We start from the raw sequence: 26,395 nt of genomic DNA, 5'->3' as shown, positions 1-26,395 counted from the left end.
GTATTTTTGCCTGCGCTGTGTGTGCTCTGTGTGAGCACACGTGTGCGTGCATGTGTGCATGTAGTGTGGGATGGTACAAGCATGTCTGTGCTTCTGGCATGAGACTACAGGCCGTGATGTGAGGTGGCACATGGTCCCTGTCAGGCTTCAGAGTGGGTACAGCCTCACCTCCCAGCTCTTCACCAGGGCCACCCTAGCCCACCTGCACAGGGTCCTCCTGGACCTCAGGCTCCTCCTGGGACCACCTCAACCCACATGGGAGCTGGCGGCAGCTGGGGCTGGGCTGGCACCTCTAGGGACTCTATGTGACCCCAGAGCACATGTCCCCACAAAGGCAGCCTCGTCTGGCTCCTATGGGCCTAGTACATGGTCTGTGCAGGACACATACCTCTCTCTGGACACCGTTGTCGACCCAGCCAGAAGGGAGGCGGTCAAGGTACACTGACGTCAGTGTTCACGGCCGGGGGTGGGCGCAGGCACCACAAATCCCTGGTGGCCACCTCTTGGCAACTGTGCCCCGTCCTGAGCCTCCATGTGCATGCCTGGGGCAGGGCTGCACCTCCAGGGCCTGCCTGCCTCTCATGGCTCACAGCATCCCCAGCCTGAGACGCCATAGCTTAAGAAAAGAGCTCTTTATTCCACGTCGTCCGATATTTTTACACAAGTAAAATAAAATGCATATCTCTATATACCGCGATCCGGGCGGGAGGCGGCGTTCTGGAACAAACGCCCCCACCGCACCCTGTAAACATGATGGGGTGGAGACGAGAGGGGGTGGGCGGGTGGAAGGCATCCGTCAGGGAGGGTCTGCCACCGGTGCTGGCTGGTGGCGTGGGAGGGACCCCGTATGTACACACACCTGGCTGCTGGGGGGAGCCTCGTGGTCGGTAGCCGGTCAACAGGGCCTGAGCACCGTCCACAGCACCAGTGCGAGGCCCAGCGGGGCGAGGCTGCAGGCGAGGCCGGGCAGGGAGCCGGAGCCCTCCGCCTCGCCAGCCCCGCCGCCCCCAGTGCCCGCCTGGCCCAGACGGCACTGGCTGCGCGTGCGGTTCTTGCGGGAACAGCCCGGCCGCCGGCGAGGGCCAGTGGTGGGAGGGCCTGGGGGCTCGGAGCCCTCAGGCCGCACTGCAGTCAGTGGGGGCTCGGCCGAGCCAGGCAGAGTCCCGAACGGGGAGTCGTTGATGTGTCTTGGGCCCGAGCCGTTGCCTGGCGGGCTGTCGCCTGGTGGCACGCGTCCCTTGAGCGCATTGCCGGCCGAGGCCGGCCTCCCGGCCTCCAGCACCGAGGCCTTGTCCGCAGCGTCCGGCTGGCAGCACTTGGGTAGCCCCAGTGGCTCCTCGTCGGCAGGCCCGCCGGTCCGGATGGGACGGGAGGGCCGAGCGGCCACAGCGCAGCCCTCCAGGTCGGTGGCGGCCAGGCGCTTGAGGTCGCGGCCGGCCAGGCGTGGGGGCAGGCTGCAGGGCACCTCGGACGACGAGCCGCGGAACTGCTGCAGCCAGGCCCAGAGCGGGCGCGCCCGGCAGTCGCACACCCAGGGGTTGTCATTGAGCCGCAGGTACTGCAGGGCACGCAGGGGCGCCAGGGCCTCCGCGGGCAGCGCAGAGAGGTTGTTGGCAAACAGGTAGAGCGTCATGAGGCGGCCGAGGTCACGGAAGGCGCGCGGGTGCACGCGGGCCACGCGGTTCTGGTGCAGCAGGAGGCGGTCGAGGCTGTGCAGGCCGCGGAAGGCGCGCTCGGGCACGCTGGGGATGCGGTTGCCATGCAGGAAGAGGTGTGTGAGGTTGCCCAGGTCTTGGAAGGCGTCATCGGGGAGCGCCTGCAGCCCGTTGTCCTGCAGGTAGAGGTACTGCAGGGCGGCCAGGCCACGGAACAGCCCGGGGCCCAGCTCCTGCAGGCCACAGCGGTCCAGGTGCAGTGTGTGCAGGCGGCCCAGGCCGTGGAACGTGGTGGGATCCACAGCACGCAGCTGTGCATTGTCGCTGAGGTCCAGCTGCTCGAGGAGCGCCAGGCCGGTGAAGGCGGCGGCATCGATGCGGGCCAGCGCATTCGAGTGCAGCCACAGGATGGTGAGGTTGCGGCAGGCGCGGAAGCTGGCGGCTGGCACGTATGTGATGCGGTTGCCATGCAGGAAGACGCGCTGGCTGGCGGCTGGGATGTTAGCGGGCACGGCCTGGAGACCCTGCTGTGGGCAGCTTGTGGTCACCTTGGGCTCGTTGTAGCACACGCAGGCACCTGGGCACGGCGCCGCCACCCGCCACGCCTGCAGCCACAGCACCCAGGCCAGCAGCTGGCTCCCTGCAGGCAGAGCAGAGGGTGGTTAGTGGGCAGGGGGCCCTGCGAGGCTGGGGCGAGCCCAGGATGCACCGCTGCCCTAGGAGTTCAGGTGCTGTGATCCCTGCTTCACTGGACATGCAGAAACTGCTGCATCAAAACAGCCAGGGGTCACATACTTCTCATGGGGAGCCCACCTGCACACACCCATGTCACCCCGCCTGGCGCTGAAACACACACGCGCTAACAGGCACACGTGAAGGCCCCCACCACCGAGGCACACGTGAAGGCCTCTTGGGACAGACATGCAAGCCTGCAGACACCTCCTCGGGACTCTAGCTGACACAGAGCCAGACCTCTTGGGCCTGCCCGCTGTCCCTGTCCATCCCAGTGCTGTCCTAGCCTGTCTCTGCCCCTTCAGCCCACAGGCCTGGCTGGACAGGGGCTCCTGGCAAACACTCGAGGACAAGGCTGGCTCGAGCTTTAGCTCAACTGAGGTTGCAGCTCAGACCCTGTGCCCTGCCCAGGCCCCCTGGAACCCCTGAGGCCCAGGGCTGCCTGGATTCTGAGGGGGCCTCACCACCTCGGGGAGCTGTACTTTAATGAAGGAACTGCATGGGCCTTGGTGGAGCCAGGACCCACAGCCCCGTCTGTGGCCCTCCTGTGGGGGTCTGGGGCCCACCGGGAAATTGCCCCAGCCGCCCTAGGCACAGGAGCAACTCAGCCATCATAGACTCAGAGCCAGTGCCCAAGGCAGGGACAGGAGGGCAGGTAGGCCCAGGCTGGGGGTTGCGGGACACATGCAGCCTGCCCCAGTAGCCACTCCAGGCAGGCTGCTCCCTCTCCCACACTGTCCTTACAGGAACACCTCCTGCAGCCTCCGCCCCTTGGCCTCATTCTCTGCTTGATCTCCTCCCCGGGGCAAGGAGCTCGCTCCTTCCCAGCCAGTCTCTGCCTATCCCAGCTGCCCTCAACCCTCCTGCCCAGACATGCTCCCAGCAGGTTCCGCCCCAGCCCCAGGGGTGCATCTCCCCTCTTCCCTCCCCATCTTGGGGCCTCACTGAAGACCAGGCCAGGCAGGACACCTCCTGGGGTGCTGTACCCAGCCTGGTCTCACCAGCAGGGCCATATGCCCAGTACTGAGCTCATGGCCTATCAGCCCACCATTAGAGCCACCTCTTTGAATGCCGAAGGCTCTTTCTGCCTTCAGGAGTGAGTCTATTAAAATGTGAACCCCTGGGAGGGTTATGGCTTATCAGTGAACACTCCAGTTATCAGCTAACACCTGCGTTGACAGCTAACACCTTCCTTGGCAGCTAACACCTTCCTTGGCAGCTAGCTGAGAGCAGGGTTCTGCAGACACGAGGCCAGCTAAGTGCTGGAGTTGGAGCCAGAAGGGAGAAAGGAGAAGGCCACAGGCCAGCTTCCCCTACCCAGAACCGTGACCTTGGGGCCCCCTGCCCACTAACTAGGTCCTCTGCCTGGGCCCGTGCACATGCTCACCCCAAGCCTAGAGCTTCAGCAAGCCCGGCCCTCCCCGCCGTCACAAGGAGCATGTCCTCCCCACAGCCTAGGGGCCTCCTCTGTCCCCTGTGCTCTGCTGGCCACCGGGGCTGGGCCATTTGTGGGCTGCTGGGGACATGGCAGCCCCAGGATCCCTAAGCCCTGGGCGCCCCTCTCTGAACTGGCCACGCACAGGAGGCCATGAGGGGGCACCTCAGCCCGCTGTTCTATTTAAACTGCTGGGAGCCTCTCCCGGCTCTCTCTGTGTGGGCCTCTTTGGACAGCCAGGCCTGACTGTGCAGCCCCCACCACACCTCATGGCTGTCACAGGATGTCCGCGTGCTATGAAAGCAGTACTGCCTGTCCCAGAACTTGCAGCAGAGGACTGCCTGGAGCGAGTGGGCTGGGGGCCCCGGTACTCCCCGGCCAGAGTCTGGACCTCACCACCAACCTGGCTATGTCAGCGGCCACATCACCGACTGAGCTGGGCTACCATCGCACCCTGACCCATGGCTCCCAGGCCTGAAGCCACGGGCTGTGAGCTCGGCTGATGTTGGGGTCAGCTGACCACCAGAATGGGCCGACCCCGCCATCCTCCCCAAACCTGGGCTCCCAGAAGGCCGGAAGCCATGGGCTCGGGGCCCTGCCCACTTTACAACTGCCCCACACGAGGCCTGAGCCACGCCGTGGGGGCGAGTGTCAGAGAGGCCACGTGGCACAGCCCTGCCAGGAAGCGGCCTCAGGAGCAGACATGGCCGCTCCCGCGGAGCCAACTGCCTTTTAGAAACCCACTTCTGAGGGTCGGTCCCTCCGCACAGGCCCTGCTGTCAGCACGGCGGCCGGCGGTGGGCTCTCCCCTTGCCTTGGCCACAGTAATTGGCTCCAGCCTGGCCCCTCCTGGGGCCTGCCCGCTGGTCTCCATGGCAACTCCTCTGCTGAGCAAGCAGAGGGGGCATCTTTTTATGAGATAATCAAACCCAACTTTGCGGCATGTGCTCACATTCGCAGCAGGGGTTCTGGAAAGCAGGCCCCTGCCAGGTAGTGGGAGGGCATCTCCTTGGCCCCACCCCAGGGGTGGACCCCATCACTCACCTAATCCTGCCCAATCTAAAAGGCTTCCCCATCCATGCCCCCCATCCCATCCCCCTGCCTATCCTCTCAGCCCATCGCCCTCCACCACCCTGACCAGGCCCAGACCTCCCTGGCTTCTGCAGCCCCCTGAGCCTGCCGGCCACTCTCTGGCCACCAGGTTTGCTCCCTCACTGATCCCGTCCACTCATCAGGGGCCCCTAGGCAGGGCCCTGCCTCACCTGCCTCTCCTTTCTCTCCCTGAAGCTGCCCACTGGCTCTAGCCGGCCACCTGCTCCCCAGCCCCACCTCCTATTTGCACCCGGCGGGGGCTTGCCTCCTGGCACACGTGGTAAGGAAACAGCCCTGCCGGCCTGGCTCTCATACACGGTCACACAGGGAACGTCTGCTCTGGAGCAGTGGTCGGGGCACGAGCGCTGCGGCTGGGAGAGGACTGGCTACTCTTGCCTTGGGGGTTGGGGGACAGTCACCAGACCGCTCAGGGCCTCTCCTTCAGGCCCAGGAGGCTGGAGGCATCAGGCCTGGGCGTGGCCCCAGGGCATCTGCACTGCTCACCTGCCCAGCTCCTGGGCAGCAAAGGGCCTGGGTTCACTCCACGGTCTCAGCAGAGGGCGCGAAGGAAGGTGGAGCGGGGAGGAGGCGGGGGGAGCAGGAGGGAGGGGAGCCAGGAGGGGCAGGAGGCTTCTCGGGATTCACCCGCAGGAGCCAGTGCACGGCGGGCAGACGGCGGCAGAGGTCAGTAGCTCAGAAACAGGGAGTGCAGGAGGCTGCAGGCACAGGAGGTCTTTGGTGTGTTCCCTGGCCCCCACCACTCCCAGGGCCCCCAGCCTGGGCTGAGGTCGCGGGGTTACAGCTGCCCTGAGGTCCCATGGGGACGCCTCTGTCCCCACTGGTGAGGCCATGGCAACGGCGCTAGGCTGGCAGCCTTGGAGGCCCGGAGCCTTCGGGCCTCAATGCCTCCCTGCTGCTATGGGGTGGCTGTAACACCCACTTCAGGGGTCGTTAGAGGGTCCATCAGCTGGTATAAAAAAAGTGTGAGTCAGAGCTGTGTAAGAATCAGATTTTGGGGAGGTATCATGAGCTCATTTTACAGATTAGAAAACTGAGGCAGTGAGCAGTTACGCCATGGCCTGCTCCCACCTGGAGCCGGTCCAGGAGGAAAGGCGGGCGAGCACAGGAGCCACAGGGCCACCTCCAGCCCAAGCCTGAACAGTGGCCCCTGTGTGGCCATGGAAGGAATGGGCCTGGGCTGTGAGGGCGGGACAGGCTCTGGCGGCACAGGAGGGGTCCTGTGCCATTGGTGGCTTGAGGGGGACACGTCCTGGGAGGCTCTGAGCTGCTGCCTGCCCCCAAGGAGGCTGGGGTCAGCAGGCTGTGAAGGAGCCGGTGGCTGCAGCCCAGCTAGGACATCCGCCGGCTCAGGACCCGTGAAGGGTCATGTCACAGACCGCGGTTACGGGCAGAGCAGGCGGCCACAGCTCAGCACAGCGAAGCCAGAAATAGCTCTGGGCGGGGGTGGGGAACACCACAGAGGGTCAAAGCTCCCCAGCACGGCTGTACTCACACCCCTCCCCAGTGCCGGCCCCCCACCAGTAACGGGCTCACCCGCCCGCCCCCGTCGTCCATCTGTCTCCCCTCGGTCGTCACTGCTTCTCATACTCACCACCCACCCACCTTCCGTCCGTCCTCCAGGCACAGACATGTGCGGGGCAGCACGTGTGGCCCGGGCGTCTCCCGGCCTTCTCCGGCTGCAGGTGCAGGGGGGAGGGTGGCAGCAGCTCTGTGGGGCCCCACATCACCAGCCCCCTGCCGCTGTGCCCCACGAGCCTTGTTCCTTACTGATCTTTCTGGGGTGGTGGCTGCAGGGGCAGGTCAGGTGGGCTGGCCAGGTCGGTAATGGGCAAGGTGATCCACCATGGCAGGAGGGTACTGGATGCAGGGCTGAGCAGTTCCAAGCACCAGGCCAAGCTGCATGCAGTGGGGGAAATGGAGGCCCACCGTGGGCAGAGCCTACCTGAGGTCACATGAGACGTGGGCAGAACTGGGGCGAGCAGACCAAGCCAAGGCTGGGCCTCTCTGTCTCTGAACTCTCTGGGAGTCCAGTTTATCTACACTTTACAGGTGAAGAAAATGAGGTTTGGTGGGGAGGCCACTTGTTCACAACCCAAGAGCTGGTAGGATTCCTGACCCCATAGCATCCAGTTGCTGAAAGGCTTTGCTGGGCAGTAAAGAGTTAAAGCACTTCTACCCAAACTTACCCATCAGCCCCACCCTGAACCCCAAATTTCCAGCCAACACAGCACCTGGGAGTTGCCAGGGGGCCTGGCCCAGCCAGAGCTGGAAGCCTTGGATGCAGAGCTCACCCACAATCATGTTCCTGAGGGGGACCCTGTGGTAGGGACCGCACTGGGCACTGCAGGCACGAGATAAGGATGTGGTCCTGGCTTGTGACACCTGCGGCCCAGGAGTGGACTGACCACGTGCCACATGGGGGATCAAAGGGGCCACAAGGGCCTGATGGGGCCCCAGACAGAAACCCGCTGCCAGGGTGAAGATCCAAGACCCTCTGATGGGCAGGACCTCTGACGACCAAGCCTCAGGAGTCCATCCTTGGCCAAGGCTGGACTGCAGCCTGGAACCTCACCCTGTCCAGCCCGCATGCTCTTCACCTGACGCCCACCTCCTCAGCCCCCACCCAGGGAGCCTCATATGGAAGGCTGATGTCACCAGCACCTGGAGGCTCGTCCAGCCCCAGGATGCTGCCAGTGCAGGCCACACCCGCCCTCATTCCAAAGACGCAGCCAGCATTCCCTCCCCCACAGAGGCTGGACCCCTCCCCCAATTTCATCAGGCCACCAACAAATGCCTGCTGCCTAATTACCTGGAGAATTCTGTCTCCACGACCAGCTCATCAGGGTCCTGAAGCTAATTTAATCTGGCGGTGAGTGTAGGCTTGAGTCCCCACAGGATGCTAATGAGAAACCGGCCAGTGGCTGTCATGCCCTGCCCCTGGGGAGGCTCAGAAAAGGGGCACCCCCAGTGCCAGGGCCCGGGACCTACTGCCATACACCTGCCACCACGCCCACCTGTCTGCCCCGATCCCTGTCCACTGCCGGCTCCTATCCAGGACTGGGTGTCTTGCTTGGCAGGGCCAACAGTGCTGGGTCCTGCCTTCTCCCCAGTCCAGTCCCACCTCCTCCAGGGAACCCGCATCTGCCGCTTACAGGAAGCCGACCACTCCTGTGAGGCCCAGAGCGTCAGCCTCGGACAGGGCAGATGAGGTGCAGGAGCACGAACTTGGGGAGACACTTGGGGGACACTATGGGAGACTCAGGGACACTTGGGGTGCACGCTCAGGGAGCACACAATAGGAGCGCAGTCCCAGGGCTTGTGCTGCTGGGACCTGGGTGAGTCAGGGAACAGAGGTGAGTCAGCCACACAGCAGCAGGGTTGCTGTGATGAGGCCAGACAGACATGGGAGCCCCTCCCAGGAGCCAGGACAGGGGGTCTGCTGTCCTCTGCAGTGAGAGTCGACGAGTGTGCACACTCCCACGTGTCCTGAGCCCTCGGCACTTGTCAACATCACCAACAAGGCAGGCGTCAGCCTCTGCCCAAGCAGGATCTGTCTGGCCATGGAAAGATAAATGCAGGTCTGTGGAGGCCCTTGCCTGCTCACCCAGGAACCGGCCGGTCCCGCCCTCGGCGGCTGCTGCTACGGCTAGCCCTGTCTGGAGGGAGCAGTGAACTGGAGCTCACCTTCGCCATCCCAGGAGAGCGGAACTCTCGCACACACTCTTGACCAGGCAGCTTGGGCCTCGCAGTGGGCGTAACACTGGTGGGGTGCTTGGGGGCTTTGAAATTAAGCTGGGCTAGCAAGGGTTGGGACAGTGCCAGCTGGGACCGTGTCGAGGGGGCCAGCAAGGCCTGCTGAGCACCCATGGCCAGAGGCAACTGGGGGGTCCGGGACCCTCAGCCCGAGATGCTCCCATTCGTGTCACCACCGGCCGAGGTCACCACATCCAGGTGGCTGTCTGTCCACAGGAAGGTCCGGGGATGCCCGTTTGTGAGAAGACCCTGCACGCCCATGCCTCTCCTTTCCTGGACCGGGCTGTCCCACCTTCACTATGTCTTTGTTCTTAACAGGGACATCCTGTCAGCCTGAATCCCAACATCTTGGGAAGTGTGTCAGAACTGACTCGTTGTGTGCCCTCCTCCCAGCCCAAGTGGACGGTGTGGTGCTAGTGGGTCACCCTCTGCACGACCTGGCCACAGAGCCCCCAGGAGGGCGTGGGGTCCTGGGGCGATTGGACTGGCTTGGAGGGGCTGTGGCGAGACCCCCGCCACCCCAGAGGTGAGTGGTGGGCCAGCGCTGAGCAGACACCAGACAGCCCTGAGCCTCCCAGCATCAGAAGGCTGTGCAGGGCCTTTGTGGATGAGCTTGTCCCCGAAGGAGGCCCTGTCCTCCCCCTTTATACCCCAGCCTCCCACAGCACCCAGCACCAGACGAAGGGCCTGGAGAGGGGGACGGGGCCCTCGGCCTCCCTGGAATGCCTGGGGCACAGACTTCCTTCAGTCCAGGGGGTTTCATCACACCCCACAGCACGGTGAAGGGAAGACTATCAACCCACTCCACAGACAAGGGCTCTGAGGCTTACCGAGGTGAGGTGACCAGGGGCCACAGCACGGCCAGGGGACAGGGTCCAAGACCCCCCTCCTGCCATACCAGGTGACCAGGGCAGGCCCTGAGCCTCAAGGGACCCAGATAACAGGAAAGGAAGGCAGTCCTGTGCAGCGGGTCAGCTGCAGAGCCTCCCCTCCAACCCATGCTCTGAGCCCCCTGACCACCCCAGAGAGCATCATCCTCCACCCAAGCCTTTTGCCCCTTGGGCTGCCCGAGGTGGGCCCTAGGGCCCTGCAGCCCTGGGCTCAGATGCTGGCTCTGTACCCTCTCACCGAGTGGCCGGGGATGCTGTCTCCACACTGGTGACATGAGGATGACAACAGGCCAGCACTGGCCTCCCCAGGGCCCTGAGATGCCTCCAGCCTGGAACCCCACTGAGCACCTCCACCCAGACTCTGGCTTTGTGGCCAGCATCCTGCCTCATGGAGGATGGTGTGGGGCCTCTGGTGCTCTGACTGTGGTCAGCCTGTCTCAGGTGACTCCTCAGGGAGGAGAGGCCCACAGCTCAGAGGTGACCCTGTGGTGATGCTGATCGCTCTGCAGTCTTGAGGCCGCTCCCCACCTGGCCTAGCAGCCCTGCTTTGTCCAGAAGAGGCTGTGCCTGGGTGGGAGGGCACGACAGCCAGGCTATGCTGCAAATGCGCCCAGAACAGCCTCCCCAGTGGAGACAGGAGGTGTGCTCAGACAGCTGTGGAGCCCAGCACGGACCAAAGGGCCTCACAAGAGACCTTTGTTCACCCATCCCCAGATTGAAGATGATGTTGAACACACACTACGAGGGGCAGGGATGGGGTGACAAAGCTGCCCGCTGGAGAAATGCCCAGAGGAAGGGCCTCCACCTCGACCTCCAGGGTGTCCAGGGCAGCTCCTGCCTGACCACCCACCACCTGCCAGTGGACAAGCCCCAGTCTCAACAGAGCAGCATCCAACTACCTTCAGTGCCCCTAGCAAATGCTACCGGGAAACCAGGTGTCTGGAAAAGGTGCCGGTGCCCACAGAGTGGAAGTGACTCTAGAGGAAGTAGAACAGGTTGAAACAGGACAAACCTACCCGGCGTCCTCACACGGATAGAAGAGGGTTTCAAACAAGAACAGGGTGCTATGCACAAGGAGCTATCAGAAAACAAGAAGAGTGCCTGGAAGTTAAAAATAAAATTGCTAAAATTACCCCCCAAATCAATAGAAGGGTTGGAAAACAAGGTCAAGGAAGCCTTGCAGAAAGAAAAGCAAAAAGAGAAAGAGATGGGGAAAAATGATGAGATTCAGAAGACAAATATAGATCCAGCATTTGTATTAGGGAATTCCAGAAAGAAAACAGAGAACATAGAGGGGAAAGTCGTCAAAGAAATAATACCAGAAAACCTCCAGGAGCTGACGACCTGGCCCTGCACTGGGTGAGTGCCTGGCACAACACGTGACGTTCACAGTGTGGTTTCAGGCCTTGGGGGCCCAGAGAGGAAAAGCGACAGGAGACAGCAAAACTGCAATGGCTTCAAACCCTGGGGAAACGATCTTCACCCGAGATTCTGGACCAGGCCAATCCAGCCTGAATAGACTAGCAGCATTCAAGGGCTCACAGGATGATCCTCACTGTGCCTTCCTTATTCAGTTAGCTGGGGATGTGCCTCAGCTAAAACAGGACATAAATCCAGAAAGAGGAAAACATGGGACCCAGGAAACATTGCATGAAGAAGGGCAGTCATGGGCAGCTGTGAGGGGGCCACGCATGCCTGGCCCAGGTGGGCCCAGCAGGACATAGGCCTGGAGTGAGGACTGCCAGGGAAACACAAGAGACCCAGTAGAATGCCTGACATGCAAAGGACAGAGCACATGAGGGTGACAGATGGGACAAGAGAAAAAAGACAAAGTCAACCGTAAACTCTGGGAAAAACAAAAGGCCACACAAGAGTGGGAAGGTCAGCAGGTGGTGAAGAGCATCTATGTGACCTGGGTTAGGAAACACTGGTTATGAATTTAAATGACGATCGCAGGACAGCCCCGCTGGGAAATGTGCTAGAGAAGAGGGGGCGGGGGTAAGGGCTGCGGAAACATGACGGTAACCACCTGGAAAGACGGGGAACATGGCAACAGCGGCTGGTTGGAGGCAGGCTGGGGGCAGGTTTTAACTTTGAGCAGGATATGGTTGACCACAGTGTTATCTTTGTTAAAAGATTGCATACTTGGCACTGAAATCTCAGGAACAGAGATAAGTCAAAAGAAGAAAATAAAGTGTCTGTGCCAGAAGGTGCAGACACACGTGGGTTAGAAGCAGGCGGCTCCAAAGTGCAGGGGGAGAGAGTGGGACCTAGAGCGCGAGGCCTCCCGGTGCTCCGCCAGCGCCTGGCTGCTCCTCCTCCGCTGCGCAGCCAAGGGTGGCCAAGGACAGCCCTGCCTCCAGGGACGCTCCACGCGCTTGGCTCCAGAGGCCTCTGAAGTCCAGACTCTTGGAGGGACAGCTTCCAACCTGAAGCCCCACCTGTGTGCTGGGCCTTCCACAGTCCCACCCACCGCTGCCGGGCAGCCCCTCCTCAGCCCTGCCTGCTCCCAGTCCACAGCCCCAACCCCTCAACCCCAGACAGGGACCCTCAGGAGCAGGGATCTAGCAGGGCCCCTGGGGTGGGCGGTCTGAGCCCCTGGAGGGGACTCCCTCTGATCTTGGCAGAGCACAAACCGGCCTCCCCGTGGCCTCTCCGAGAACCCCGACTGCGTTTCTGTATCCAAACCCACGGCACGCAGACAGGGGTAACGTGAATAAGTAATTGCTCTTTTATTAACGAGTGATAAATTATTCCTATATGATTGTATGTGATAACTCTTCCTTATTTGAAATCAATTTGGGATGGAAATTGTTGGCGGCTTCTCACCAGCGAGGGTGGGAAGACCAGGCGCTGCTGCCTCTGGGAAAAGCAGGTCAGTGTATTTCGGCTGCTTCCTGAGGCTGATGTGCGAGGCGCTCCCAGCGTGCAGGGGGACGGCTGCCCTGGGGGCGGGGCACGGAGGGTGGCCTCCTTTCCTCAGCACCTGCCCCGGCCGGTGCCCCGGCCAGTGGACCAGGGCACGACGCCCCCTTGGCCGAGGAAGGGTCAGGCTGGAGGCCACCGCGGCCGGGCAATCAGAGGCAGGGGCCATCTGCAAGCCACACTCCACTCATCCCCGAATGTGACCCTGAGGACCAGGGCAGCCCAGCCTCTCACTCCGCAGGGGGCTGACCCAGCGCTCGGCCGGCCTCCCTGCCTCCTTGCCCAGGCTGCCATAGCTTGACTTTACAGAGCCTGAAAAGGCATTTGTCTTTTTCCTAAAAATGTTCCTAATGATTTCACATCCCCATTCCCTCCTCACAGCTCAACATGTGAGGGTCCCCAGCGTGAGCCCAGGCCTGGGTCAGACAGACCTGGTCCCTGCCTGGTGCCCGGAAGGCCCTTCCGTCTGCTCATCTGCAGATGGCCCGTGTGAGGGGTTGCACACAGCAGGCGCTCAATAACCGCTGAGCGAAGTAATGGCCTCCCTTACGCTGACCCTGCACTGTGTGGCCCCCTGGGCCAAGGCCAGCCCATGTGACGAGCCAGTAGACATCAGGGAAGGGCGTGCCTCTGGCCGGTGCCCCCAGCCCCACGGGCCCAGCCTGCTACGAGCAGTGCCCGATGGCCAGACCACTGTACCCCTTCTGCTCGATGCATTTGTAAGAGCCAGTTGCCTCCCTGCCAGGCTGCTCACCGCCCACCATCCACCCTCCTGCTGCTCCCCTCACCCCCCATGGCTGCAGCCACGCCGCCCAGCTCAGCTCAGCCACTGCCGGCAACCTCTGCCTCTCAGGCCTGGGTCTGTCATCTGTGAACGGGGAGGTTGGCTCTGAGAACCTGACAAATCCCCAGGGGTGGGGGCCCTGACACCCCCGCCTCTGTCCACTGCCAGGGTGCCCCCTTCACTCCACACCTCCGATGGTCAACTTGGCAGGCCTCTGCACTGCCCATTCCTGCTGGTTGCCCCCCCTGGGCTGTGGGCTCCTTGGGGCAGGACCAGGGCAGGTGACAGCACAGCAGATGGTGCTAAAATGTCTGTCACGTGAGTGTAAGAAGCGTGAGGCGGCAGAGACATCATTCCTCAAGACGTCCAGGCCCAGAGAGTCCACGGAGCACCGACGTCCCTGCAGGGTGAGGCACCGGCACCTGATGCTGAGGGCAGGTTCACGTCCACTACAGGCTGAAGGTCAGCACACCCAAATTCACAGGGGAGATTCTGTGTCCCCCAGTTCATAGGCGGAAACCCTAACCCCCAGCATGATGGCGTCTGGAGGTGGAGTCTGGGTTTAGAAGAGGGCGTGAGGAAGGGGCCCCACAATGGGATTAGTGCCCTTGTAGGAAGAGACACCTGGTGAGCGTGCTCGCACACAAGCACACGTGACGCCCTCTCACAGAGCCCGACCCTGCCGCACCCTGGGCTCAGACTCCCGCCTCCAGAACTGTGAGAAAACACATTTCTGTTGTGTAAGCCCCCGGTCAGTGGTATTTTGTTATGACAGCGTAAGCTAATGTAGCTTCTTTCTTAAAAGCCTGATGTATTTTTCCAGATTTTCTACAATGCACACAAACCAGTAAAATCAGAAGTGTTTTTAGTTCACTCTGTTTGGTCTCGTGTGTCGACACTGGACGCGACAGCCTGCCCAGGGAAGGGTGGGTGAGGCCGTCCTCAGGCAGCGGGAGCCCCTTCCGAGAGCCGTGTGCCGTGGGGTCCCTGCCCACCACACTGGCTCCACAAGGCGATGGGAGAAGGGAGGGCATTGGGCGCTGGCTCTGCCTTGGGGTGGGGGTGTGGGCAGGTTAGGCAGGTCTCCCAACCTCTGGGAACCTGTTTCCTCAGCTGAAAAGTGGAGACAACAGGACCACCTCGCAGGGTGTGGAGGCCAGGGCCCAGGTGGGGTCGGTGAGCACAGGGGACAAGGGACGTCAAGCCACAGTTAGGGAGGGCACACTGGTGCTTGACCAGACTGACCTTGGCCCAGGACCTACACTCTGGGCCTTTGCTCAGGCAGCACCTGCTCTGGGAGGCCTGCCTGGTTCTCAGAACCGCACCACGCCCAACCCACTCCCCTCCCCAGCCACAGCTAATGTGTCCATCTTCAAACCTGCCCCAACCCTGGACTCGCCCAGGTGGGGCCCCTGAGGGAGAAGGCGAACGGGCAGAGCGCATGGAGCTTAGCCAGGGTCTTGGCAGGGAAGGGGCATCAGGTAGGTGTCCTGTCGAGTGATGTGCCTGACCCCACCTGGGGCAGTATGGGGACAGTGAAGCCCCCAGTGTCAGTGCCAGCCACCCAGCAGGAAATGAGCCGCAGGGTTTCCCTCCCTAATTCCCACTGCCCGCCCCAGGGACACTCTGCCCCCCACCACGGCCGATTGCTGATGAGCATGGCCGTACTGCTCAGACTTCCTGTGACCTGGGGGTGGGGATGGGCAGCCCTGGCATCAGGAAGGGCTCCGCAGGGCACGGATCCCCCACCCCCGGCCACCACCCGCCTCAGGCCACCTAGGGGGCCAGGCCGCGGCTCCAGCAGCAGGTGAAGGATGGAGTCCATTAGGGCCACCATCTGTCTTGTCCGTGACGGGCCCTCTCGGTGACATCCAGGAGGTATGTAGATGGAATATCTTTATGGGGAGAGTTTTTCTTTTGCCAATTTTCCAACAGGAAGCCAGACACTTGTCACACCTGTCCCCGTGTCAGCCTCTGCCTGACATAAACTGGGGCTGAGGCGGGGAGATGAAAGGCAGCCTGGACACGGCCGGAATGCAGGGGCCACGTGTCACACGGCCGGGAGCATAGCGCAGTGGACCAGCCTCCTGCTGGGGCCTGCCGCTGTCGGCCTCCACAGCCCCCGCCCCATCCTCCTGGCTCCAGAACCCCTCCCTCTGCACCCCTCATGGCCTCACAATCTCCTCCTCTGAACCCTGTCTCCCTCCTCCCAGCACCCAGTGGCCCCAGCGGCCCGGCCCCATGCAGCGGGCATCCGGAGTCTCTGGGCTTCTGCTCCCACCAGGGGCCCGCCCCCTCCCCTCCCCCTTGGCCAGCAACTCCAGTGCGTCTTTCAGACCCAGGGCCAGTGTGGCCTCGGTGGGGGCCCCGTGGGGGGCCCAGGCCTCAGACTTTTCACCAGTCTGCCTGCACCCACACTTGCACTTCTCTCTTCTGGGACCTCGTGGCCTTTGGGGTGTCTCCCTGGGACCCAGAGGGCCTTGGGGGCAGAACATGTCACAGGAATCTAGAGGCCCCTGCTGCCCGGGGGGGCTGGCCTGAAAGTAATGCTAGAAAGCACTGTCGAGAGAATGGAGGTAGAAGCCAGGGTGGGAGGGTCCTGCCCAAGGCGGAGTGTCACCTGCTAGGCCACACCCAGGAACCACAGCCCCAGGGCGTTCCTTGGCCCCTCCATCACTCCCTGTCATGTGGGCAAGGCCACCTTGGGAGGGGTCCTGCTCACTGCCAGGGTGACAGTGACAGTCCTTCTGCTTCCTCAGATGGCCCTGGGGGTCTTGGCCCCCAAGGAGACCTAACAGCCTTGTCCCCACCAGGCTCACCAGCCACTGCCTTACACGACCTCACCCCTCAGGGGCCCCAGGGAGCCTGGGGGCAGGGGCCGGATGGGGAGTGAGTGGCCAGCTCTGTGCTCTCTGAGGACGAGTCTGGGCTGGACATGTCCTGAGAGAGCAGGGAGGCCTCAACCAAGGCAGATGGAGGCAAGAGGCAGGAGACTGTGGGAGGGAGTGTGGCTGGGCTCTGAGAAGGGGGGGCTGGGGTACAGGGCCCACTCCCAGGTTCCTGGCCAGGTGTGCTGTGGAGGCAGGTGGGAGACCTGGTTGCGGGGCGTCTTGTGCGACCTCGGGCCCCACAGTCCTCCCAAGACCCTCTAATGTGGGACCTAGTGCATCCTGGTGGCCAGCCAGGACTGGTCTTTCTGGAATTTTGCTTCCAACCGCATCTTTGGGGACAGCAGATGCTTCTGGGCCAGAAGCCACACCTAGGGAACAGGTGGCCCACCACTCTGCTGCCCAGGCCCCGCTTTGCCCAAGGACCAGGCAGGAACCCAGATCGCCTTCCCATGGCACTAGAGGCTGGTTGGTGCAAAGTGAGCCACTGGGTGAAGTCTCCACACAGTGAAGGGAGAGGGACCCCAAACCTCCTTCCAATTCAGTGCCGTGGCCGGCTCAGTGCCCACGTGCCCCATCCCCCTGCTGGGCCCCAGCACCCCCCCCCCCCCAGCTGCTGTCCCTGCCTGAGGGCCTGCACCTCCCACCTCCATCCCACTCTGGCCCCCCAGCCCCATTTCTCACTGGGTCACCACAGCATGAAATATACATCACAGACCCCCTTGGGCCGGGCGGCAAGGACCTCACGCAGAAGTGCTGGTGGGAAGGGGTAAGAGAGGCCCGGACGGGGCCTCTCCTCTGCGTTCAGCATGGTGAGGCCCACACTTACCACACACCTGCCTGAGGGCCACCGTGGTGTCCTCAGGGCAGGGCAGCTGGGGAGGACTTGGGAATCTGAGGAGGCCCCAGGAGGTGGGCCCCATTACCCACTGGGACTCAGGAAGCCCCATCACCAGCCTCTAATCCCATAGTAAGTAAGTCCCAGCTCAGGGCAGGAAGCTCCACCCGCACAGGAAGGGGCGCTGGACTGGCCCTGTGGACAGCACTCACCACTGACCCCCGCTTCTCAACCTCCTGTGCAACAGGAAGGCTCAGAGGGTGAGTGACCTGCCAGGTGCACAGCTGGCTCTGGGCTGAAGCCCCAGGCTCCCAATGCCAGGTCCTCGCCTGCCCTCACCAGAACACTTCTCCGACAGGAGGGCACCTCTGCTCTCCCTCCAGACCTATGCCCTGGAGGGGGGCCGCCCACCTGCTGCCACCTGATGGCCAATGGCCATCCCCAAGGGCTAGGACCACCGGCTCCTGTGACTGCTGGGAGCTAACTCCAGGCACTACCTGAGGCCACCCCACCTTTGTGGCTCCCTGCACCCCAGTGCCAGGCCTGGGCTGGACTTGGGGACGTGGACATGAGGAGGTAGACAAAGGCATGCATGCCAGGTGCTGGGACCAGGGAGCCAGGGTGGATGAGACGTTCCTGAATGAGATCTCTGGTCCATGCCTCATTAGGGGTGTAGACACAGGAGAGTGTAGGCAGGAGGTGCCCAGCTGGCAACATGTTTTAGGAAAGCATCTCAGAGCCTGAAAGGAGGATGAGATGGCCGGCGAGGAGCTGTGGGCGTCCATGGCCATGGGCCCAGGAGGGGTCCGGTCCACAGCAGGCCCTCAGTGAGCAATAGAAGGGGGTGGGCAGGGTGGGGTCAGCCTTGACATTGTACTTGCCTTTGGGGAAGGGTAGAGGGAGGTGGCCAGGACTCTGGATCTTGGGCCTGGATGTAGGGGTGGCGAGGCAGGTGGTACGGGGGTGATCACCACGGGACAGGCTAAATCTGGGGGACTCAGGACACCCAGTGGAGCAGAGCTGCGTGTGCAGGGGAAAGCGGTGTGGAGCCGCTGGGTGGGGGCAGCCCGGGAGCCCGAGACCCCCACTCACCCTCACGGGTCTGGTGCACAGCAGGGAGGCAGCAAACATTTGCTGACAAACCATGGGACCTGAGGGCCAGAGTGGAACTTGGTGACGGGCCAGGCTGAGGCCTCAGAGCTGGCCCTTCCAGGGTAGCCAGGAGGCCAGTGAGTCTGTGGGCTGACTTCCCAGCTGGCCCTGAGCCCTTCTCCACCCTCCACGCCCCATCTTTGCCCCTTACTCTTTACTAAGCACCTACTATGTGCCTGGAGCTGCCCAGGATGCCATGAGCCTAACCCATCCCCACCAGCCCTGCACACACCCCACCCACCTCCCCCAGAGCCCAGCACCTCGTACGCCTCGGATTCAGAGAGTTTTCCCACTGAGCTGGGAACACCGCCTTTGTCAACAGCCTTGGATTTCGGACACAGACGCGGCCTCTGGTGACCAGGAAAGGGCGGTGCTGCCCAAGGTCACACAGCGAGCTGGTGCTGCAAAGGCTGATCCAACGGCTGCCCAGATTTCAGGGTAGGGAGAATTTTGGCAGGTCTCGAGTCCGCCCCACCTGGGCTCTGGCAGGAGGTAAATAAAGGCAACATCTCGACAAGGTCACAGTGGCTGGGACAGACCGTGGACACCATGCTGGGCTCAAGCAATCTTGGAGGCAATCTGAGAGGGCTCCCTGGAGGAGGTGAGGGGGCTCAGAGCCCCGCCTTGGCCTGGGCCCCTCAGCACTCCACCCCCTTCCTCAATGGGCCCCTCACCCGTCAGCTTCAGCCTCAGCCTGACATTTCCCGTGACATTTGCTGCAAAGAAATAGAGCCATAAACCCAAAGGTTAAATTTGCACATTGCTTTGCTGCCAGGAGAACTCAGTCCCTCCACCCACTAGGTGCCTGGTAGAGGGTATGGGAGATGGCCCACCCATCCCTGGGGCCCATGCTGGGGGCCCAAAGGTCCCCCAACGCCCTCCAAAGGACCTCAGCCACTGTTTCCCAAAATGGGTTCTTGGGCCCACCAGGCCCCGAGCATGTTATACAGGGGCTCCTGTCAGAGGCACGCCCACTCGCAAGCTGGAGGCCCTCAGACGCCCTCGGTAAAGAAGCTCCGTCAGCACCTCTTACCCAGCCAGGCCCAAATTTGCTTGACCACAAAACCCTTGTCCAACCCCCACCAACATTTCGTGGAACCTCAATTCCATGGAGCATGATCTGTGATGGCGTTAGGCCAAGAAGCACCCCCCAGGCACCAAGCAGCTGTCTGAACAAAGCTGAGTCAGCTCCTGACACCCTGGTCCCTCCGCTGGGCTCCCCATGTCGCCATTGGCCCAGCTCCACGTGCCAGGACCTGGGTAGGGCTCACCGCCTGCCAGGCCCCCCGGGGCCAACCCTTGGCCCTGGTCTCTGCACGTGCAGCACCCCCCATGGCCCCTCTGGGAGGGCTGCCAACAGCCCTGCCCTTCAGCTCCACCTCCTGGGCCTGGCTGCCCTGTGTCCTGGGTTGGTGGTGGGCAAGGCTGTAGGACAGGGCCGCCCTGGCCCATTCTCCATCCCCTACAGGGTAAGACGCAGGCCCACTCGGTGACAGGACTGTCGGGACACTGCAGGGCAGGCGCGGGGGATGAGTGAAGGGGCAGGAGAGCTGCAGCCCCAAAGCGCCGGCTGCAAAGGACTGTCCGCGAAGCACAGCGGAATCCTGATCAACTCCCAGAGGCGGACTCCTCACCACCAGCAGAGACGTGACCCCAGGTGCGGGAGTGGTCCAAGGGGCCAGTCCTTAAGAGGCTGGGAGGGGCTGGGGTCCGGCCCTATCGCCTGCTGGGGGAGGGGCACATGACCATGCCCCCGGGGGACCTGGAGGCCCACATGGAGGACATGTCTCCCGGTGTCCAGCTGCACAAACATAGCAGTGAGAGGCCAAGGCAGCTTTGGATAAATAAATAAATTATGGTGTGTCCTCGGGGAGGGATTCCACACACACCAGCAAACCCATGATGCACAAGAATAGTTCCCGATGTGCAAAATGTTTAAAATACAGCGATAAAAGAAGAAACTGCAGCACAAAACACCGGGTGTGGTGGGGCCCGGGTGGGCCCACACACTCCAGCGACAGCATAGGGACAGGCAGGGGTGTGGACATCCTGCCCGCCCTCGGGCTGGGCTGCCATTTTCAGCTCTGTGGCCACCTGTCCTTTAAAGCATTTTGTCCTATAAACTCAGGTGCACAAGGATCACATCCCTCCACCTGCCTGGCCCAGAGCGAGTCTGATCCGCCAGGAATGAGTGAGTGAATGAGTGAACTGGTGTGTGGGTGAAAGCAAAGGCAGCGTCTGGGGTGGGGTGTCTGGAGGGCGCAGGAGCAGGCAGGCCACAGGGTGGAAGACACCGAGGCTGAGAGGCTGCCAAGGCCTGGCCCTGAGAGGCGGGGGATGGGGCGGGAGTGGGGGGTGGTAGCCAGAGGTCAGAGACCTGGGCACAGGGCAGCCTGAACTTCGCTGACTGTGCACAGCCAAGAGCCCTCGACCCCACAACGGGGCCCAGGGACAGGAGTGTCACACACACTCACTCCTTCCCACACTCACTTCAATTCAATTCACTCATCCTTCGTGAACACCTTCCCTGTGCTCCGTGCTCCTGACCTGTTTCCAGATGCACAGACTGAGGCTCCATGGAGACTTTCTGGCCACAGGCCCAGGAGAGCAGGAAACACGGCCCTGTGGGTGAATTCCTTCTGCCCCCACTGGCCGGGACCCTCCTGCTGCACCAGCTGCCACAGGGTCCTTGCCACAAAGCCGCAAATAAAGGCCAGGGCGGGGGGCGTGGAGGGGCCGGCCCAGCGTGCTGGTGGTCCCGGGGTCAGCAGAGGGAGGGTGAGTTCGGGTCCAGAGAGTGTGGAGGAGGCACACTGCACATGCTGGCCCCTCATTGTCTGTCACTCGCAATGAATAACAGCAAACGAACCCGGCCCCACCATGAGCCCCGGGCAGCCCTTGGCCTCCAGAGCTCGAGCGCATCTCCTGTAGACCCCCCCACAACCCCTCACGCTGTTGAGACCCGCCGGCCCAGGCTGTCCTCCTCCACGACCACAGGGAGAGAGCCCGCCCTGACCGAGGGGCCCCCAGCGGGCCGCTTCCTCACGCAGGGAAACCACGGCTGGGGGTTCTGCAGGCCCCTCGCCGGAGAGGGGCAGAGCACAGACGCTGCCCCAATGTGGAGGCCACATCCCGTAGTGCCCACTTTCCTTCCCTGCCCCCCATCTGCCCGCCCCCTTCTCCAACTCCCTGTGACCTCTACGGGCCTTTACTTCCCCATCTGCAGACGGTGAGGGGGAGGGTTCGACTGGCAGACCCAGGGCTCCTGGAGGGCTTCCCTGCATGGAAACTGCCGAGTTGGGGGAGGGGTGTTCTGAGTATTTTGAAGGCAGAGACACTGGGGTCAGAACTCCATGGGGGCCTCACCCCTTAAGTGCCCCCAGCCACCCTGAGGGAGGCCTGATTACCGGCCCACGTCACAGGTGAGGAGACTGAGGCAGAGGTAAAGTGTCACACCCAAGGTCACATCACGGTCCGTGGCTGAGCCAGGCCCCACATGCAGGCCTTATTCTCCTGCCATGCCACACGCAGGAATCAGGGTTGTGAGCAGCCCTCTGCCAGGTGGAGTCTGGGTGTGACACCACCTGACTCAGGACCTTGCCTGGGAGCTGGCTCCTCCCTCACTTCAGCAGGAACAGGAGTGGAATCGGTACCCAGTTTATAGATGGAAAGACTGAGGCTTAGAAAGGGAGAGTGGCCACCTCCACTGCCTGCCCCACCAGGGGAGCCACCCCTCTGTTTCACCCACACGCCCTCTAAGGATGACCTGCTGCCCTCATTCCACAGATAAGAACACTGATGGTGGTGGGGGAGCAGCCCGTGTGGCCTTGCCTCTTGGAGCCCTGGGGGGGCTCCTCCTCACCACAGTGAGAGCGGGTCACCAGCACCCTCACCTCATACCCCCACACAGCACCTGAGGCAGGTGACACACCACAGAACCCCTCACCAAGAAGGCTCTTGCATGGAGACCCCCAGGCACCAGGGGCAGAGCCTTCCTGAGGTCACTCTGGGTCAGCCATAGGGTGGGCACACACCTGCCCTGAGCTGGACCAAACAGCAGACTGTAGAGCACGCCAGGGGACTGGCCTGTTTGTCATGGTGTTGACCTGGAGGTCTGAATGGGCTTTCCTTGCCCAGGTGGGTCCCAGCCCACAACAGCCACCATTGCCCCAGCATGGGGGCAGGGGAGGAATCGGACACTCCTTCCGCCTCACATCCTGGGCTGGGGCACACTCCCTGGGCCTCTGCTAGAGATTTGGGTAGAACCTGGCCACGCCTGCCTGGGCACTCAGGGGCACCCATGGCCAGAGGCAAAGAGACACATGCCGATGTGCTCACAGGAACACGTGGTGGTCATGCGAACAGAGACACACATGCAGACACATACTGAGTTCACACACACAGGCCACGGGCCCTTGGGGTGGGGAGGAAAAGACCAGCACACGGCAGGAGGCAGAGGTGGGGCCAGGGTCCTGCAGTCCATTTCTCACTCTCTGAGCTCCGGTTGCCCAGCGCTTCCCCCTTAACACACGTGCATGTAGGCACGGGAACGGGTTCCTTGGAGGGGCCCCAGTGTGTGCCAAGTGTGGAGACCACAGCAGGCATTGCTATGTGCATGCATGGCCGTGGGCGTGCAGGCGGGGGCGAGGACATGGTTGTGCACCCCCAGCATGTGTGTGCGTGCACACAGGGCAGCCTGGCATGTGTGTGCACATGCGGTGTACAAGTGTGCAGCCCTTGTAGACACGTGCACGTGCAAAGAAACGTGTGTGCAGCCTGCAGCACCGTGGACATCAGCGGGGCATCGAGGGGAGGGGGACCAGGGGAGCACTCTCCAGGCAGGGCATGCCCAACTCCCCCAACAGGAGGTCAGCCCCAACCCCATTCCCAGGACCTTACCCCAGGTAGGGGGAAGGGTCCCAGGAGAGCTGCCAGGGAGGGGATGGTGGGAGTCCCACCATCTCTGGTGCCCCTCAGCAGAGCCCGCAGGGGCTCTCAGGCTGCGGATAGGGGGTGCTTGGTTGCTGCCTCTCCACGCCCGTCCCCTGGGGGGACAGCTCTGGGCCAGCCCCGCCCCCCACGCCCTCTACTGTCGCCAACCCCCCCCCCATTCATCCTGCTGCGGTCTGACCCCAGAAAAAACGACCGCTCCTGGGCTGAGACAGCGGGGCAAGGATGGAGGCAGCTGGACACCCCCACCCCTGCTCGGTACCCGCGCTTCTGCAGACCTGCTCATTAACCCCTTCGCGGCCGGGGCGCTCCGAGGCTGGACCCCACCCTTCCAGCCAGCAGCCCCCACCCCAGCCCCGCCGCCGGCCCCACCGCCGCCGCCAACTTTCCTGGGAAGCGGCAACTTTTCCTGCTGCCGCGGGCTCCGCCCTCCCGGGGCCGGGGTGGCACTGCGGTGGCCTCGCTGTCGCGCGGTGACCCTCCGCAGCCTCGGCAGCCCGGGCGCGCCCCGCGTCTCGGGAGGGGCTGCCTGGGTCCCCGCCCGCCGGCCCGCCCGGGCGCGGCACTCACCTCCGGCGGACGCCCTCTTCATCTTAGGGGTCGGGCAGGGCGCGTCGGGGACCGAAAGTCGCTCCGGGGCCGGCGCCCGTCTGCCCGCGGCCGGGTCCGCATCCAGGCGCCGCCGCTCCGGCCCGGCCCCGGCCCGGCCGCGGGACGAGGCTGCGCGCTCCGCCCGGTCGGCTGGGCTGGCGGGCGGCGGCGCGGAGGCAAGGGCGGCGGGCCGGGAGCGGATGAATGTTTTATGGGATCATGTGGTTTGACGCGCGAGCGCTCCACCGGGTCCTCGCCGGCCGGGCCGGGCGGGGCGGGGGCGGGCCGGGGCGGGGCCTGGCGGCAGGCGGGGCGCCCACCTGCGCGCGCCAGGCCGGGCCGGGCCGGGCCGGGCCGGGCCGGCGGGAGGGGAACGGGGCGCGGAGCACGGGGCGCGGGCGGCGGTGCGGGCCGGGGGCGCGAGCCGGGCCGCGGTAGGCGCTCAGCTCGTCCCGTGCAGCAATGCCGCGCGGCCCCGGACAAAGGCGGCGCGTTTCTAAAGAGGCGGCGGCCTCTGCAGGCGACCGCGGGGATGGCGGCCCGGCCCGAGCGGGCTGGGGGCGCGGGCCCAGGGCGTGGCAGCCCGGGATGGCGGCGTTTGGGGGTCCCCGAGCGACCAGCTCCCCGAAGGGCTTTGTCCGCAGGCCTGGGAATGCAAGGTGTGCCTCTGCCTGGCCCACGCCCTTCCTCGCCTCAGTAAACCCTGGAGGCCAACCCCCCTGCCCAGCAACCCTTTGCTGAAGGAGCAATGCTCCAGTTTTCAGTTAGAAAACAGACAAAAAGCTCAAGAGACTTCCGAGGTCCCCACCTGTCTTTGTGGCCCTCTCTGTGCCACCCCAGGGAGGGGACTCAGTCACAGTCCTGCCCCTACCTCCACAGGTGCCCCTCCATGTGTTCCCTTCTGTGGAATGGGGTCTCCAGCCCAGGAGTTTCTCTTCGAGCCCACTAGCTTAGTACTCCTACCTCCACGAAGCCAGGTTAGGTGCCAGAGAACCAGTGACACACATTCACACCCCAGGCACACCTGCACAGGCATCCCATCTCCATCTTCTGCATGGGGATCTACCTGGCCTCACAGCTAAGCTCCTGAGTGCATCCCAGAATCTCCAGCCAGCTGCCAGGGCGGCGTCCCTGCAGGCTGCCCTGCACGTGGAGGAAGGCTGGGAGCTGGTCAGCCAAATCTGGACCAGCCTGGCAGGTAAGAGCGTCACATGGACGGGGGACTGGCTGGCAGAGTTGGTTCTAGTCTGTAGGATCCCATGCCCAGGGCAGGCCTTGGGCCCTCCCTGTGACTGGAGCATCCTGGTTGAGGTCTTGGTGGTCCCACTGGGAACCCAGCCCATGTCCTGGTGATGTGAATCTGAGGGACTTGGTGACTGGGAAGCCTGGTACACTCTGCCTCCCCACCAAACCAAGCCTCCTGACTATGGAGGCGGCATGCGAGAGGTTAGCAGAGCACAGGAATCAAGGCCCACTGGCCTCACCCAGGGCACGTGGGACCTCTCTGAGCCCGGTGCTCCCATCTCAGCACAGAATCACAAGCAGCCTCCTGGGCTGGAGACCAATGGCCGTGCCCATGCCAGGCTGGCCCTCTGGCCTGGTGTGGAGGCCACACTGCCCAGACCCCTCTGGCTGCTGCCCTGTGGCCCTGACCACACCTCTGCCTGCTGCGTCCCTGCTGCCCCTGTGGCAGTCTTGGTTTGCCAGGTCACTGTGGAGTGCATGCAATTCCCAGACACATAGGAGGTGAAGGGAGCCAAGACCCCCCAGCTCCTGTGCACTTGTGCCCGCCCCTGGCCAGGCACCCGCAGTACCTCCCCGGTGGGTACTGGTTGCTGGGAGACTCTTTCCTACAGCCACACAGAGGTGTGTGCCCCTTGTGTAGATGAGGACCTGAGGCCAAGTCCACAGAGCCAGCAGGAGGTTGAGGCTTGTCCCCTGTGCCAGCTCTTCCCCTAGGGTCCCTGCATGCAGCAGCTCCCAGATCAGGAAGAGTTCTCCCCACAGGGCCATCTCTGACCAGATGACAAGCCATGTGGCCATCATTCTGAGGCCAGGGCTGGGGTGGACCGGGATCCCATGCTCCTGGGTGGCTGTAAGGATCTAGAACCCCGGGCGGGCCTGCCACTGCTAAGATTGTGCCCTGCCTGCCTGTAGGTTCAAACCCCCTCCTGCAGCAGCTGGGGGCAGCCATTCTGCGGCACAGGTCCACGTGTTTCAGCCACCAAGCCCGGATGTTCCTGGTTGTTCTGACCTGGGGCCTAAGCCTACCACCTGCCCACAGGTATGTGCTGTGGGAGTGGGGCTGAGGCCTGCAAGCCAGCCACTGTGGGCCTAGGAAAAGATTTCCTGTGCCGCCGCACACCCAGTCAGCACCTTGGCCAGCGCCTTCCTAGCTCGGCCTGTGGGCTGACTCCTGGGTGTTGGTGGTGGGTGTTGGCTGGGAGGAAGGGGGAGGTAGCTGTGGGGCAGCACTGAAGGGGCTCCTGGCAGGCAGAAGGGCAGCTGAGCAGGGCTGGGTGGAAGGTCAGTCGGCCTCCAGCAGGACACAGCTGGCTCCTCAGGCTAGAGACCTGGGGAGGACAAGCTAAGGCACATTTATCTGGGTATGGGCAGGCCCAGGAAAGCATGAGCCCGTGGTCAGGGAGCACAGCCAGCCCCAGGGATCAGTGCCTGGGGAAGGGGCCAG

The 26,395-nt window shown here is 63.1% G+C and overlaps 1 protein-coding gene across 1 annotated transcript; it reads right to left on the bottom strand.

Moving 5' to 3' along the window:
* Positions 1-617: 617 nt before the first annotated feature.
* RTN4R (reticulon 4 receptor) lies at positions 618-23,913 on the bottom strand. The gene is made up of 2 exons (XM_064480956.1): positions 23,686-23,913; positions 618-2,295 (listed from the first exon to the last, which is right to left on the bottom strand). The coding sequence occupies exons 1-2, from the start codon at positions 23,705-23,707 to the stop codon at positions 896-898; spliced, it is 1,422 nt and encodes a 473-aa protein (XP_064337026.1). The 5' UTR covers positions 23,708-23,913; the 3' UTR covers positions 618-895.
* Between the last annotated feature and the right edge of the window lie 2,482 nt (positions 23,914-26,395).

Source organism: Camelus dromedarius, chromosome 31 (genome assembly GCF_036321535.1).
Source record: "Camelus dromedarius isolate mCamDro1 chromosome 31, mCamDro1.pat, whole genome shotgun sequence".
NCBI classification, from domain to species: domain Eukaryota; kingdom Metazoa; phylum Chordata; class Mammalia; order Artiodactyla; family Camelidae; genus Camelus; species Camelus dromedarius.
This window is presented reverse-complemented; position numbering and strand designations above follow the sequence as displayed.